Source organism: Anopheles gambiae, chromosome 2 (assembly GCF_943734735.2).
Source record: "Anopheles gambiae chromosome 2, idAnoGambNW_F1_1, whole genome shotgun sequence".
In the NCBI taxonomy this organism is placed as follows: Eukaryota; Metazoa; Arthropoda; class Insecta; order Diptera; family Culicidae; genus Anopheles; species Anopheles gambiae.
The window spans coordinates 23,437,363-23,452,235 of NC_064601.1; the positions used below are offsets into that span (position 1 = coordinate 23,437,363).

At 47.0% G+C, this 14,873-nt stretch overlaps 1 protein-coding gene across 1 annotated transcript; it reads left to right on the forward strand.

Moving 5' to 3' along the window:
* Nucleotides 1-7,896: 7,896 nt before the first annotated feature.
* LOC1273375 (hatching enzyme 1.2) lies at nucleotides 7,897-9,335 on the forward strand. The gene is made up of 2 exons (XM_312342.6): nucleotides 7,897-8,270; nucleotides 8,361-9,335. Exons 1-2 carry the CDS (start codon nucleotides 7,946-7,948, stop codon nucleotides 9,188-9,190), a joined length of 1,155 nt encoding a protein of 384 aa, XP_312342.5. The 5' UTR covers nucleotides 7,897-7,945; the 3' UTR covers nucleotides 9,191-9,335.
* Nucleotides 9,336-14,873: the final 5,538 nt, after the last annotated feature.

Sequence of the window (14,873 nt, forward strand, 5' to 3'; positions counted from 1 at the left end):
GCTCCTCCAATTTCTCTCTCTCCCTCTCTTCTCCCTGCTTCTGAGCTGAGTGGGTTGTATCAATTTTACTGATATTGAAACCGTACCGCTTTTCGGTAAGAGCACAGGGCCAGAAATGTTCCAAAGGGTAAGTGAATACCTATTGAACATATGCGAAGCGAAGGTAAACGCCACTCTAGGCTTTGGATTGATTTTACTCTAGAAGCATTTGATGTTTACATTACAGTGAAGAAGCAGATACAATATTCGTGATGTTAAACTGAAAGCTTTTTGGGTGCTAAACGCCTTTTAGCACCGTAAGGCATAGTTGTGTTTTGGATACGAAACGCCGAAAGGTATGTAGAAAATGTACGCCTAAAGTTATGCACAACCATCGACTTTTGGTTGTTTTTTTTATGAAATATGTGCCTTTTGCTACTATGGATATAAATTGGGCAACCAGAAAAAAAGTTGTAAAGCCATTAGGAAAATCCGACATGGCCCGGGAAGAGGAAAATTGAAACTTCTGTAAAATTGTGGTTTCTGTAATAATAATAATAATAAAAATAATAATAATAATAATAATGATAATAATAATAATAATAATAATAATAATAATAATAATAATAATAATAATAATAATAATAATGATAAAAATAATAATAATAATAATGATAATAATAATAATAATAATACTAATAAAAAATAGTTCAAAAGTTCAACCAGAATTGAAAAACAACCAAGAAAACTGCTAAAGGGCTTTTACAACGTTGTATACTTCTGCAGAATAAAGCTAGGTAAAGAGGTGGTTTCCAATGACCGATCGATGACGACCGATAGTTCATTCTGCGGAATGATTCACCGATGAACAGGTTTTTGGTTCATTTTTAGCCAAAATTTGTCCACTGGGGGACCGTTGAAATTAATGTTTGTTCATTTCAGAGTTATTATAGCTCATGTTGGTTATTTTTTTATTCATTTCATAACATGTTTGTTTCCTGGGTCATGTTATACATAGAACTGAAGTTCATGTTTGATCATCATGTTAACCCCAAACTATCGATCATCATCGATCGTTGGTCAGAAAGGGATGTATCAGTTGTGCGGAATCTAACGATAGTCATCGAAGGATAAGCCATTCATCTGTACATGAACGTTTTATTAACTTTCAATATTTTTTTTAATGAAATGTCAATAAAAGTCTTTTCGTTTGATGCCAAAATCAAACCAATAAGTTAAACCATTGCTTGTTTTACAATCTGTACTAAGTAACCAGATTCTACAAGAACAGGTCTTTAACTAACCATAGAGCTGAACCGTCCGGCATTCCAAAAGCTGGAAACAAATAGAAATTCCTTCCGCTTAGAAAGATGCAATTATAATCTAGCAAACAAATATCGAGAAAAAGGTTTATTTCTGTTCGTTTCTATCCGGTGCACTGGTTGTAATCACAACTCTCCATAAATATAATGCCTCAATTTTAAATATTTGTGGAAGCTACAATTTCATGAGGTATAATAAAACACCACACACACACACAAAATCGGTCAATACCTTCCCATTTGTTTTTTCGACAAGCCTTAAAGTCTTAGCCGGAAGCAGAGTGATTGGTTATAGCAAATAAAGTGCAACAAGATATTAATAACCCGGCACTGCGCAAATACCATCATCCCCTTTTCCCACCATCAATGCTGTCTCACCCGAAAACCTTTCCTTCTTGGAAAACACTCCACTCCAAGGATTAAATCCGAAACATAGGAACATCGGTTGTTGCCCAGATTGTTTACTTAAAGCTGCCGAATCCACGGTGACCTAAATATTGCGTTACTATCCTTCGCGAAGCAATTTGATACCGTCGAAATAAATGCGCCCAGCTGCGTGTTGTTGTTTACACCGGGCCGCACCTGCTCCACCATCGTTCTCCCTCTCCTGGGGGGGGGAAGCAAACACTGGTTTGGCATGGGGCTTGACACCCCCCCCCCCTTTACCGGGTAATAGCTCCCTTAATGGACAGCCAATGCGTGTAACCGGAGCCTCTTTGTGAACGCTTATAAGCAAACCCACCCCTCTGCACACAGCAACCTTCCTGGCTTCCTTGGAAAAGAAGCGCGCGAAAATAGCACACAGTGTCGTTATTATTTTCCCGCTCTGATGGGTGCTATCTGTTACCGCCCCTCTGCAATACATTCATTTATACATTGAAGTTGCTTTTTTTGTTTTGTTTTACCAGGAAGGATGTTTAGCTAATCTTTCGCAATCTCAAAACCGAGCCGATATCACTCAACAGGCGCAGCAATCAGTGGAAGCACAAGGCCGTCGGTATCAGATCAAACAGTAGCCGTGCAACGCGCCGGGCTGGAAAGGAAAAATCAATTTCCTACTTTTCCAAACCGATCATCCCACTGCTTGGTACAATTTTGGGACCTGTTTTTTTGTGTGAGTGTGTACTTTGTAAAGTTCTATGAATATGTGTGTGTCTATGTGCGTATTCTTCCTTCCATGACGTTCTATTTACGCTCTATACCATTTTTTATGTACCACCACCAGCGTTCCTAGTTCCGATTTCCGGTGTACGGCGGTAAAAGGTGCTTCCCATCCGATCGTCACTGATTGCCACGGGGCCGGCTCGTACCGTTTTTCTGTGAAAGGTACCCCAAAAAGAGCTTCCGCCCTTCCCATTGATGGATTGGTGGGCTACGGTATCTACACACACACACACACACACGTACACACTGGCCGGTATTTCCAATTTGGTCGAATGCCGGACAACGCAAACATCAAAGGTAAACACATCGGCCAGTTTCGGTCAGATTAAACCGTTTCCCGGGAGCGGATGTGGATAAATTGTTCGTTTCTTTTTTTAGCGCTCGAAAGGAGGGGCAAAGGTAGTGTGCCTTCAGGTAGTGTGCCTAAGGATGGTAGCGGTTCCAGGAGCGTTCTGGCAGGAGTCGGACGGAGAAAAGAATAAACAAATTCCTGGCACGGAAGCTTGCCTACTACGTGTGCGGCCCAGGAAGCAACGCAGTGTTCGTGTAGGAGCCGGTTTGCCACCCCTAACCCTACGGATGAAATAAAGCTTGGAGAGCTTTAGGGGGTTTTTGACACGGTACAAAAACCTTAGCCAGTGATTAGTACGGAGTGAAGCGGAGCTCAATCGAACTGTAAAGTGACTGTTTTTTTTTTCATCTGAGCAGAGGCACCTCAGCACTGGCAGAGTAGTATTAATTGTGCAAAAGCAAACGGATACAACAATGGGCAGACTCAGGAAACTGATGTACTAATTAAATGTTTAACCAAGCAAAGCCCAAATCAACCTCAGATATTTAATATTTGGGCATAGTTTCAGCAAGCTCATGAACCTTAATTGTACTTTTTTATTTGTGATGAAGCGTTTTTCTAGTGTAATAAATCAAAATGAAGCATGATGCTGTGACTGCTTCGCAAACTATTTCCAAGCGAAAAGCGAGAAGCGACTTAACAAAAAGCTCTCATGGTAAGGAATACAGGACGAGAATTAATAATCAAAAGAATAAAAAATAAGCAACTAAAAGAGCACATGGATAAACAAGAAAATAAATCAATAAAACTGTTCAACATACTGCAAATTGAAATCGCAACACAATGTTGCAAAGCTGCAATGCATTGCTCAACCACAAAGCTTCTACAATGCATATATCATCATTTTCTTTCCAATGTTTGCACAAAACAAAAGCAAACTAGTGCAGCTCGCACAGTGCATTCAGACGAAAGAAGACAATTTCCTGACAACACCGAACGCAGCCGAATCCAACCAAAGTGCCTGCCAGGGAAATGAGTTTCCCTCCCTTGTTTTGGGCAGCCCGAATGCCGTATTGCATTGCTACTCGTTGACGACGAAAGCATCCAACATATGGATTGATCGTTCCTCGAGTGCGGTGCAGTAAAGCTTACCCCGATTCGTTACAAACGCTCCCGTTGGGATGGGAGAGGGTATTGTATCAATTAAAAAGCATGGCGACATGCTGTAGTGCATTCATCGACCAGCCCAGCGCACGCTTGATTGCTTCAAATGTAACTACTCAATAGTCCGGCCCATTCAGCTGTGACTGATCGGTTTTCAAACTAACTGTAGAGAAGAGGGAATGGCTTTACGCTACCAGAAAGGTAAAGTATTAGCAGCAAAAAAAAAGACTAGTATGGAACCTTCCCGGTCCGTAGTAAAAGAGGATACTTTTCCGACAAGCACAATTTTACGTACAACACACTCGCCATGAGCAGGAGAAGCACTGGAAACTGCAAGCTTTCATAATTGACTTGTTTTTAGTTCGATTGATTTGATTTGTCGGTTCAGGTCGGGGACAGGTTCACGGTTGGGATACGGATTGCCACGGTTGTACCGTACCGGTGAGTGTAAATTGAAAACTTTATCCGGTACGGTTGAAGCGTTCGGTTCAGCAAACGGTTACATCCGGCGATGGAGCACAGTAGAGCGAGCAGTAGCAGCAGCAGCAGCAGCAGCAACAAAAAAAACGGCCAAACCACACCCGGACATTCACGTGTCCAATACACGACACACACAGCGGTGAATGAAGTGGGCGCTCGCTCGTCCTGTCACCTTCATCATCGCGCTGTCACTAAAACCTCGCGACCAATTGCAAGACGAGCGGATACGGACACATCGCATCCGCACAGTAAACAGCAGACAGCCGGACACATTTTTCCGGAATCCGCTCATGTGTTTGTGTGTGTGTGTTTGTTTTTTTTACCTATCTTCTTGGGTTTGCTTCAAAAAAAATAAAACACCTACCAAATGGAGGCGCCTGGTCGTCGTGGTCTTTGACTGAAGTGAATGTGCATTTGGTTTATCTGGTCTTTCTTTTTTTTTGTGTGCACTTCGTTCGTACCACAGTTTCGCCTACAAATTGAAGCTTTTCTGCATAAAGCTATGCATAAGGTAGAGGGCAAATAAAAAGGAAGCACACAAACCAAACCGAAACCCGAAACAAACAGAATCAGGCGCTAAACGCGATGCTTGCGCCGGTTTGGGCACGCCGGTAATCCGAACGTGCGATTGCAAAAGCCAGCAAACGTGGGCTCTACATTTTGACTACAGCTTTGGCGCCAGGTCTGCCAGGTGAGCCCGGGCAGGCATTCCCTCCAGAGCAGCAATCGGATGGCTGAAGTGATGATGATGCAGTACCGACGGCGACACCCCTAAGCGCTGTTTGCTCTGCACTCGACAAATCGGCATCGGTGGACGCCAATCCATCGCTTACCCATCGGCGTATTGGAGCTTGTGTATAGGGAGCTAAATTTGAGACAGCACTAAAACGGAAGTGTTTTTCTCTCCAGGTCTCACAGTACAATAGGAAACAACGCAAACAGCGCCTATGTGTTTTCGATTGGTGATGTGATTTTAAGTAATTTATTCCGGCTAAATGTGTGGCAGCTTATTTGCTGTTGTTGCAAATGCAACTTCTTTCCTAATCGCATTGAATAGACTAGACACGTTTTATAAAAACTTTGTTTTAACGAACTATAAAGAACGTGTCTTTATTCGCGGTAGCAGGAAAAAAGGACGAGAGCGCATCTCTCGCCTCTATTTATAATATTACAATTCGCGATGGCCGCCCCCAATTTGTCTTCGATCGTTCCCTTTCGCGCGCCTCGTGGTTAACTTCGTAAACGTCAGTTGGAGTCGACATAGGCCCATGCAGCAGACAGAGATAAAGGGCCATTACACGTTTGTAATAGCTGTATTGCTACAATCCCGCACAGCCAGCTCATCGTGGCTATCGCAGTAAAAAGTGGCTGGGATATGCAAAAACATTCATATGATAAACTGTGATTAGATGCTCTTGTGTATCTGTGTGTGTTTCAAGCGATGCTCTTCAACGCACCTCAATCATACGAGCACAAAGCCCACGGTTTGAGCTGGGAGAAAATCACACCCCACATACTTCAACCCATGCTCACGGTAACATGCTCCATGTCAACCGCAAGTCCCAGTCAGGCATCTCGACTGTACATGTGACACACACCAGCTCGCATCATAAAATCATACCCAAGTCGCAGTCATGCCAATGGCATTTCTCTTCAAATTTTATCTTCACGTTCCCTTTCACGTCCACGTTCCACGCACTGAACCTATCGATTGATGTAAGGCAAAGTGACAGATATCAAAATAACGGCCACCTTCCCTCCGGTGCCGATATAAGCACGAGCTTTATCAAGTGCGACGTGAGACGACAGCCCGACAAACAACAGCCAGACAAACACGGATGGACGGGTTCTCCCAAAACCCCTTTTTCCTCCGTTTGCTCGAGACGGCTCAACGCATTTCATAGCCGAAACCGCAAAGCTTCCCACCAAAGCTCGAGAAGAACCGTACGGGCAGCAGCTCGTCACCAAGGGTCATACACATGCCCGTACACAAGCCTCATAACAGACAATATGGAAAATAGTCTCCCTTGCTCACACTCGCATTTGATTATACATATTTCATCTGCAGTCATTCATCCATGCAGCGGACGTGTGGCCCGGAGACGAACCAGCCATCCACCCACTTTGGGGTGCGAACTATTCGCCCAGTAACCGTGTGCCGAGTGTCTTGACTTCTAAATCTGACGTCCGGACGTTGTGCCCCTTGCCATTGCCGGCTCAACAAAACCAGCTCAACAGGAACTTGTCGATCGTGCAAAGCTGACAGAGTTGCCCAGAACGGACTCAAGTGGACCCACAGGGCAGGCGGGACGCAGATCGGTGCATCTCGGGACGAACTGGCGTGCACAGCCAAGGAAGATGCCAAACACGTAACCTTTACCGACAACGCAGGTCAATGCATGTGGCTTCCCCTCTCCTCCCCAGCACTGGTGACCGGATTTTCAAAGTTTGAAGGCTCTTGGTCCTCATGTCCACCCGTTTCGACAGCGTCTCGTAATAATACCAAACTGCCCCTACCCCGCTCCGGTAGGCATAACCGCAAAACCTTGGCCCTGTCCGGTTTGGCGAGGTGCAAGATTTACTTATCTTTGCTGCTGCCCAAACCGTTGGCTCTTCTCGACGTCCATCGTTTGCCCGGCAGTGTCACAATCAAACGAGGCATGATGAACCCCCCCAACCCGAACTGGTTGCGTGTGTGTATGCCTACTGTCCAATAGGAGGCAATCAGACGACATTCAGCTACTGAAAGGGAGTACCATTTGGTCATCCAAATGGAGGTTGAGATGGAGGGAAAAGGCTGCACATTGGCAGTTCGGTCCATTTGCCAATAATTTGGTTCAAACCTAAGGATTTCCTGCACATCGTTCACTGAAGTGGGCCAGTTTTGTGTTGTCAATTGCAATGGTGTCCGTTATATTGAGTAGATTTTTTTGTTGGCACTCGCTTTCCTTCAGATCGTTCTCCAACCATCGATCTTCACAATGTAAACCCTTCATTCGGTACTGCGCAAAATTTATGGCACATCTTGCTCTTCTGTAGACAACGCACGCAAACGTTCATTTACAAACCTCTGTCCATAAAATGACACTGACAATCGCGTCGCTAAGTTTGCAGCAAGCAATAAGAAAGCAAAAGATCCAACTTCAAAAACAACTTTTTTTTACAACTAGTTTGTAAATTCCAAACAAGCAAAACCCTGTACGCTCTGTGTTGGATGTTGCAGTGTCTTCTTGGCTTGAACCTAGCTTGAAGCAATCGACCCCACGTCCAAAGTACGCACTATTTGGAAGCCATTAAGTCTGCTGCTCTCAAAACATGCCCCAAAAAACAACCGTCCGTAGTGTGCAAAACATCTCGCCCAGCCCAGTGGATGGATCAAACAATGGTTCGAATTGAACCGGGCAGGAAGATTTCAATTCCGACCAGCACCATCCATGCAGCTCTTCGCGCGCACAATCGGTCCCATTGTACCGACGGATAGTATAATAATGGCATGCGATCGGCGGCAGATCGATACAGTTCAGTAGCAACCATCGATCGTGCCATGGTTTGCGGTAAGGAAACGTTGTTCGCCCTCGGCACGCTGCTGCTTGCCTGCTGTCTGCTGGAGTGGGCCGAAGGTCGCGGCGCCACCGGCCCCAGCCTCGACGTTGGACAGCGGCTGCGTGCGTTGAAGGCGCGCAAAGCGTCCGCGGTCAATGGTGCAGCACCGATCAAGTTCAAGCCGTGGGAGGCGGGCCTGGGCGTCTACAAGGAGGGCGACATCATGGAGCGAGTCGTCCGCCAGCGGAACGGGGTGGCGCTGAGCGCCTTCCCGAATGCGCGCTGGCCGAACGCAGTCGTACCGTACGTGGTGACGAACACCTTCAGTAAGTAGTGCACTCCCGTGGTTTGCCACGCCCCACACCCGTTCGATCATCATTGGTCATTTTGTTCCCCCCCCCCCTCTCCCCTATTAGCGACAACACAGCAGGGCGTCATTCAATCGGCAATGGCACAGATCGCTGCCGCCACGTGTGTCCGGTTCGTTCCGCGCACCACGCAAACGCTGTACGTGACGATCGGTAACGGCGAGAGTGGCTGCTGGTCGTACGTTGGCCGCAGTACCCGCAACAGCGAAAATCAGGTGAACCTGCAGAGCCCGGAGTGTGTGGACATCGGTACGGTGGTGCACGAGCTGATGCACTCGATCGGTTTCTATCACGAGTTTACGCGCCCGGATCGTGACGAGTGGGTGACGATCGATCAAGGCGCACTCGCGCCCGAGTACCAGTCGGCCACGTTCTACGCCGACAACTACGGCAAGATGGCCGCCAGCGACGTGGTGCTGTACGGCCGGAAGTACGACTACGGTAGTGTGATGCACTACTCCAAGTACGCGGCAGCAGCAAGCCGTACGCGCCCCGTCATGAACAACCTGCAGCCCTGGACCGGGGACTTCGGCAACGATAACGGGCTGTCGGCGGCAGACATCATCGACATCAATTACATGTACTGCAATGGGACGACCACGACCGCGGCACAGGCGGCCACGACTACTACCACTGCCAGGCCCGCTACCACGACGACAACGACTGCACGCCCGGTGACTACCACGACAACCACCACGAGCAGGGCTGCCACCACGACCACCACGACTACGACCCGGGCTTCAACCACCACGGCTACGACCCGGGCTCCAACCACGGTACGTCCGGGCATCTTCACCACGCTTATCCAGGTGCCAGTAACTCGCTTCCTCGAGATACTCCGCTCGCTGCCACTGTTCAACCTGTTCAGCATGGGCTGAGCGTCCAGCGTGTCAGCAGCAATTCCTGCCCCTCCCTTTCCCATCATGTAAAGTCCAACTGTCTAAATATATTGTACGCAAAAACACAAAACCAGCTAAAAAACATGCGCTCGAATAAAGCAAAACCTTGTTGGAAGAGTACAAATGCAGTGCTATCGGTGCTATGGCGCTTGTTGGGTTGTGTGTTATGGCGGTTCAGTTGTGTCAATAAATATGGCGCAGTTGAGTTGAACGCTACAAAAGTGGCCATTCTGTGCTGGTTGTTTACAGGACCAGTGCTGTTGGGAGGCAAAAGTCTTGCAACGCAAAAAACATACAACAAGCGAGCTTTCTGGTACGCAAGAGCTCTCCAGAATCGAAGCCAACTCCATCCATGGGTATCTTAGCAACGACATGTTTGCTGTAATCGTACGGGTACGGCACTATCGTCCGATCGGACACGCTTCGTACGTTACTTAGAGCAGCTGAAAAATGAACTCGAGCAACAACAAAAAATGCAATTTAAGATATTACATCTCCGTTCGACATTCGACAAGGTTAAGCAGGAAAAAGCACAAATCCCCTCCAAGAACACGACCACTCGATCTGAAGTAGTATCTCTCTCTCTCTCTCTCTCGCTCTACCTCGTTCTTTCTCGAGAGCATCTTGTACCATAATCCCCCAGGCACGTGTTCGTTACCGATAACTCCTGCTGCGAGCGTGTGCATCGCTTCATGCAAACATTTGCATACGTAAGCATATGCAAAGAAGTTCAAAAGTTGATCCGCACGCCGGGGAGAAGGTCAACACGTGCAGCCAGCTGTGCTGTGCACTCGGCGGGACACGGCGTCTTACATTTTAACCGTAAGCTTCACAAAATCAAAGCAGTTGCCCGATTGGTATTTAGGTTTTAGGTTGGTTTTGCGCCGTCTTCTTGGAAATTGCAAAAACTTCTACATTGGTAGGATGAACAGAGAAAGGCATCCAATTGTCTGATTAATGTTAAAACTCTCGCACACACACACACACACACACACCAAATTACGTGATTCTGGTACTGCCGACTCTCGTCTCAAGAGCTGCAACTATCAAAAGGCAACACTGCAGCTTTCTTGAGCCAAACCAAAACTAAGGCACCACGGCGCTTAACCACATATTAGCATCCCCGGTTCTAGGGGCAACAACTTTCCGTCATCCGTCCGTCGTGCGACGTTGGTTGAGTACTGCGATGCAATCGCTTACCGACGCTTTCTTCGCTCAACTTACCCATCCTACCCATGTGGTGCACCGTTTCACGTGCGGCCCCTTTTGCTGCGGGTAAACCAAACCTCCCTTCGGAGCCCCCCAGGCCAACTGATGCGTCCTTACTAATCCCTGTTTACAGTGGTAATAACAAACGCAAACACTCGACTAACACGCATCAAACCACATGCACATAAGCACATACACACATACACACAGAGTCCCGTAACCGCGAACACTCCAGGTCTGCTGCTTCACAAGCATCTCCGATGGCAGCTAAAAACATGTAGAGAGCGCAGGACATGGCAGGACACTACGCAAGGGCGACGAGTTGGGGGCCTGGTGTTTGCGCGTGGTGGGGATGAGTGAAGTGAGTCTTTGCAGAAGACGGAACCCTGAGCTTTGCAGATTGTTTGCACAGTTATTGAAATAGATGCTGTTGAAATTGAATATACATATTCCAGGCAGCCGCCCAATCTTCAAAGGTGCCCTGCAATCCGAGCACATCCGCTCGCCGGCATCCCTGCTGGTCGACTGTTTGCAAAGGTCACAAACACAGCCACAGGCTCGAGGGATTTTGAGAGGTGAGGCAGGAGGCTCTCTCTGAGCGGCAGCATGATTGTTTGCCGAGCTGCCTCCGGTTGCGTACGATTATATTATATCTCCTAGAAAGGTAGCGGCAAAAAGAGTTCCACTTCTGGGGAGTATCAAACGGGTACGAGATTGGAATGTCATATACGATATCATTATGAATGGAAATGAGAACTAACCTCTTTGAAACCGTATTAGTTCCCCTTCTGGCTACGGCAAACCCGTAAGGGACTGTTGACAGAAACATCTACATCACTCGCTGCTAGACTTGAAAGCTGTTTAAATATGTTTCTATTTCAGTACGTCACCACTCCCAACAACTGCCCATTGCGACACAATTAACGAAGTTTGTACTGAAAACATCACAGGCCAGCTTTACCGATCGCTCGAAAATCGACTTTGGTTCATGCCACAATAGCACCATCACCATCACCACTGCGTCAAACTCCCATGGCAACCGTCATGCGATGCGTTCGCCGCTTGCTTCGATTGTGAACGGTGACGTTTTGTGATAGAATTTGCCAGTAACACTGCTTCCATCAACCTGTCAGCCCCATTTCCGGCCAACGGCCACGCAACGTCCCTCTGTTCAATGGATTCGAATTCAATTTTGCACATGAATCACAAATCACACTTAAATCCTCAACGCCACAGGACAGAGACCACTTGTCAGCGGTCGTTTCAATATTCCTGTTGTGTGTGTGTTTGTGTGCCTATGTTTCTGTCGTGCATTCCCACCCATCCCAACCGAGTGCTCCCTCCCCCATCTAAAGGGCACAAGAAACTGTATCTCTGTACCATTCCTCCACAGTTCCGTTCCCGGCTGTGTCAATCACGCACTTCGTTCGGCAGTCCGTTTGTAGTCGGTGGCCAGGCGAACATTATGCTGATGCTGATTGAAATGCTCCCTGCTCGCACCGAAACTGTAATCTTCGCTCAACTTTTTGTTGCCCCGCTGCACGCCACCACCACCTTTTCCGCCCTTAACATTGTCGCTGAAAGTTGATCAACCGCACAACTGTTTGCGGGCCTTTAATCTGATGGGGCTCGCAAAAAAGTTGAAATTAGTTTTCTTTCGACCATCTTTATACCCCATTTATTGTGAAAAGCGACTTTTCCCCCCCCAATTGGCTCGAAACGCTGTTTGCGAAATGGCAAAAACTTCCCACACACACACACATTACCACCGTCGCCTGTTTCGTCGCCTGTGCGCCACCCGTTACAATTAACATCTTCAGCATTCCCCAATGCCCGCTGAAAAGACGTGCCAAATGGCCAATGTTGTCTTCCTACCATGTTGTTGATAGGATGGAGCTGTGGCGGAGGGCTGCCGAAAAATGCCGGAAATTCAATCCGGGATTACTGTGGAGAGGAGAGTGGCGGGATGTCCCAAACCTTCCTTCCATTCGTGACGCTATCAGTAGTTTAATTAACGAACCCCTTTTTAACCCACCCCTAGTGATGGTTGATGCTCCTTGGTTGAGGGTCGGTGTGGTGGAGTTGCTAATGCTTACTGGAACTGGGGCGGCAAATTCAATTTGACCCTTCTCAAATCATCACCTGAATCACACGCAGAGTCACATACACACACACACACACACACACACGGTGCTGTATTGGAATTAGATTCTCACGACATCTTCTCGAGCTCCTTCCCCAGAGTATGAGACAGCGTGAGGGAGAGAGAAAACGAGAGACAGAGAGTGAGCGAGATAGATGGATCGTGGCAACTAGTTTCGACGCAAACGACCCTAGATGTGCTCAGCTGGGTTATGGTAAAGTTTAAGCACTTCCGGTGTCATATGGTGAACGTTCCCGCAATCAGTAACGGACGTTTAATTGGATTTAATATGTTAATCGTTCATGGGACTTGTGCTGCTCCATTTTCCAGCGCTCCGAGGGCAGGGACATCAATGTTGAACGGTCATTAAAAATGCCGGGGGGGAAAGTGAGCAACTGAAAAAATCCTATATACTGCAAGCATTCCATTACGATTCTTCCCTCAGCGAGAGAGAAAGAGAGAGAGAGAGAAGGAGAGTAACGAGCAATATGGGATCTTCCCAGTAGATTTCCCTGTCCAATTCGCTTTTCATTTACGATTACAGTCAATGATACTGTTCTCGCTTTGTTTGGGAAAATTGTCGGGCAAACTCCTAACATTACATTACAACAACATTGTACCAAACGCAACAGAAAATAAGAAATGGCCTGTCTCGTTTGGTCCTTATCTTTACCAAACCCCAGTAGCAGAAGCTTTGTATAGCCTTTCCCCCTTAGGGAAGGTCCATCACCGGTACCTACAGCGGCATGATGTCTTGCGTCCAAGCCCGTAGTGTGCCAAAGAAAACACCCTCAGGGATGTGCTCGTCACACCGCAACACCAGGCGAGCAGGCGAAAGATACACGGCGGAGCACCACTTAGCTACTGGGAAAACATTGGTCATTACTGTACTGCCGCGCGCGCGTCCAAGTGCCACATGATTCAATCCACTTCCGGGTCAGTCGCGTAAATTGAAAATGATAAAAAAAAAAGTCAACCACTTCCAACACCGTCTGCACAGTGCCATCCGTAGCCGAAGTGAAACAATTGCACAAACGACCAGGACACAGAAAGTTGAGATGAAATGTTCCAACACTTCCCCGGACGGATAAAATGACAATCTAATGGACTGACTTTCTCTGAACGCGTTGGTTGGGCTCGTCCTTTTCACCCCACCAGCTTGAGGCGTGACAGCTTCCCGCGTTGTCTTGTAATGGAAAAGGAATGTTACACAAAAGCAAAGGTGAACTTGCGTACAGGAGAACGCGTACATTCCCGCCGAAACTGGGTCAAACTGTTCGGTTTTTTGGTTGAGCTGAACAACTCACTGGTTGAATTGCCGGTCATGTTTAACAGAAAATATCTGCAGACACGACAGAGCACAGAGGAGATGGTAAGACAGTAATTGCATCTTTTAGCCAAACAGGAAATAATGCTCCATTCCTGTGAGTGTGTATCCCCGCTCCCTTCCATTGAGGCATCAAATATTGCTCTTAGATGATGGAGAGAGAGTAAAAGGAACATGACAAGTCGACAGTAAAAAAAGCGATAAAAGAGAATATTTAAGCATGTGTATCCTCCCCCATAACGAACTTTAGATCTTTATCCTTCAACTACCAACAAAAAAACCGTTGCTTCCATTTAATAGATTCTGATTGTCCTGATGGTGGTACGACACGGTTCGAACCGGATGCAATCGGCCATTGCATTTGGCACACAATCACAATCACTAACACACACACAGAGGCAGACACATTTTCCCTCCCCCGAATGCTTTGCTAGCATCAAAGCATCAAACACGGCGTGTGAATGTTGGCAAAGATCCTTCAGATATTCCCCATTTTTGTCCGCAAGAGCGCGATGGCAGCTCGCAAGACGCTGGCGGAAAACTTAAATGTGTCAGACTGGTAGTAATCGATCGGTTTGATTGCTACCCTGCACCGTACAGGGTAGTTTGGTTTTTCGGTTGATGATTTGCAGTACATTTTCCTCAATATTTTATCAAATTCCTCTTACAAATAATAGGAATCGTTGTAAATCTAGTTAGAAAAGCTACTGTCAAAGCAGACTACCAGTCACGCCCTTCCAATTAGTAACTCCAGTTTGCAATCTTAACCGGATTATCGCACAGCAAGCAATAACATTGATCCACCCTGTCTACAGCCGAGTGATGGTCGGCCTGAATCCGCTTGTTGCGTTTGCGTGCCGGTTCATTTAGATTCTCTCTTTCTTATCTGCTTCCTTTTTTTCCTTCATCTATGCACTTTTCTGGCCATTGTCAGCGAAACGTCTGGTGCTGCTGCTGCTGCCATCAAAAAGCAAGGCGTACCC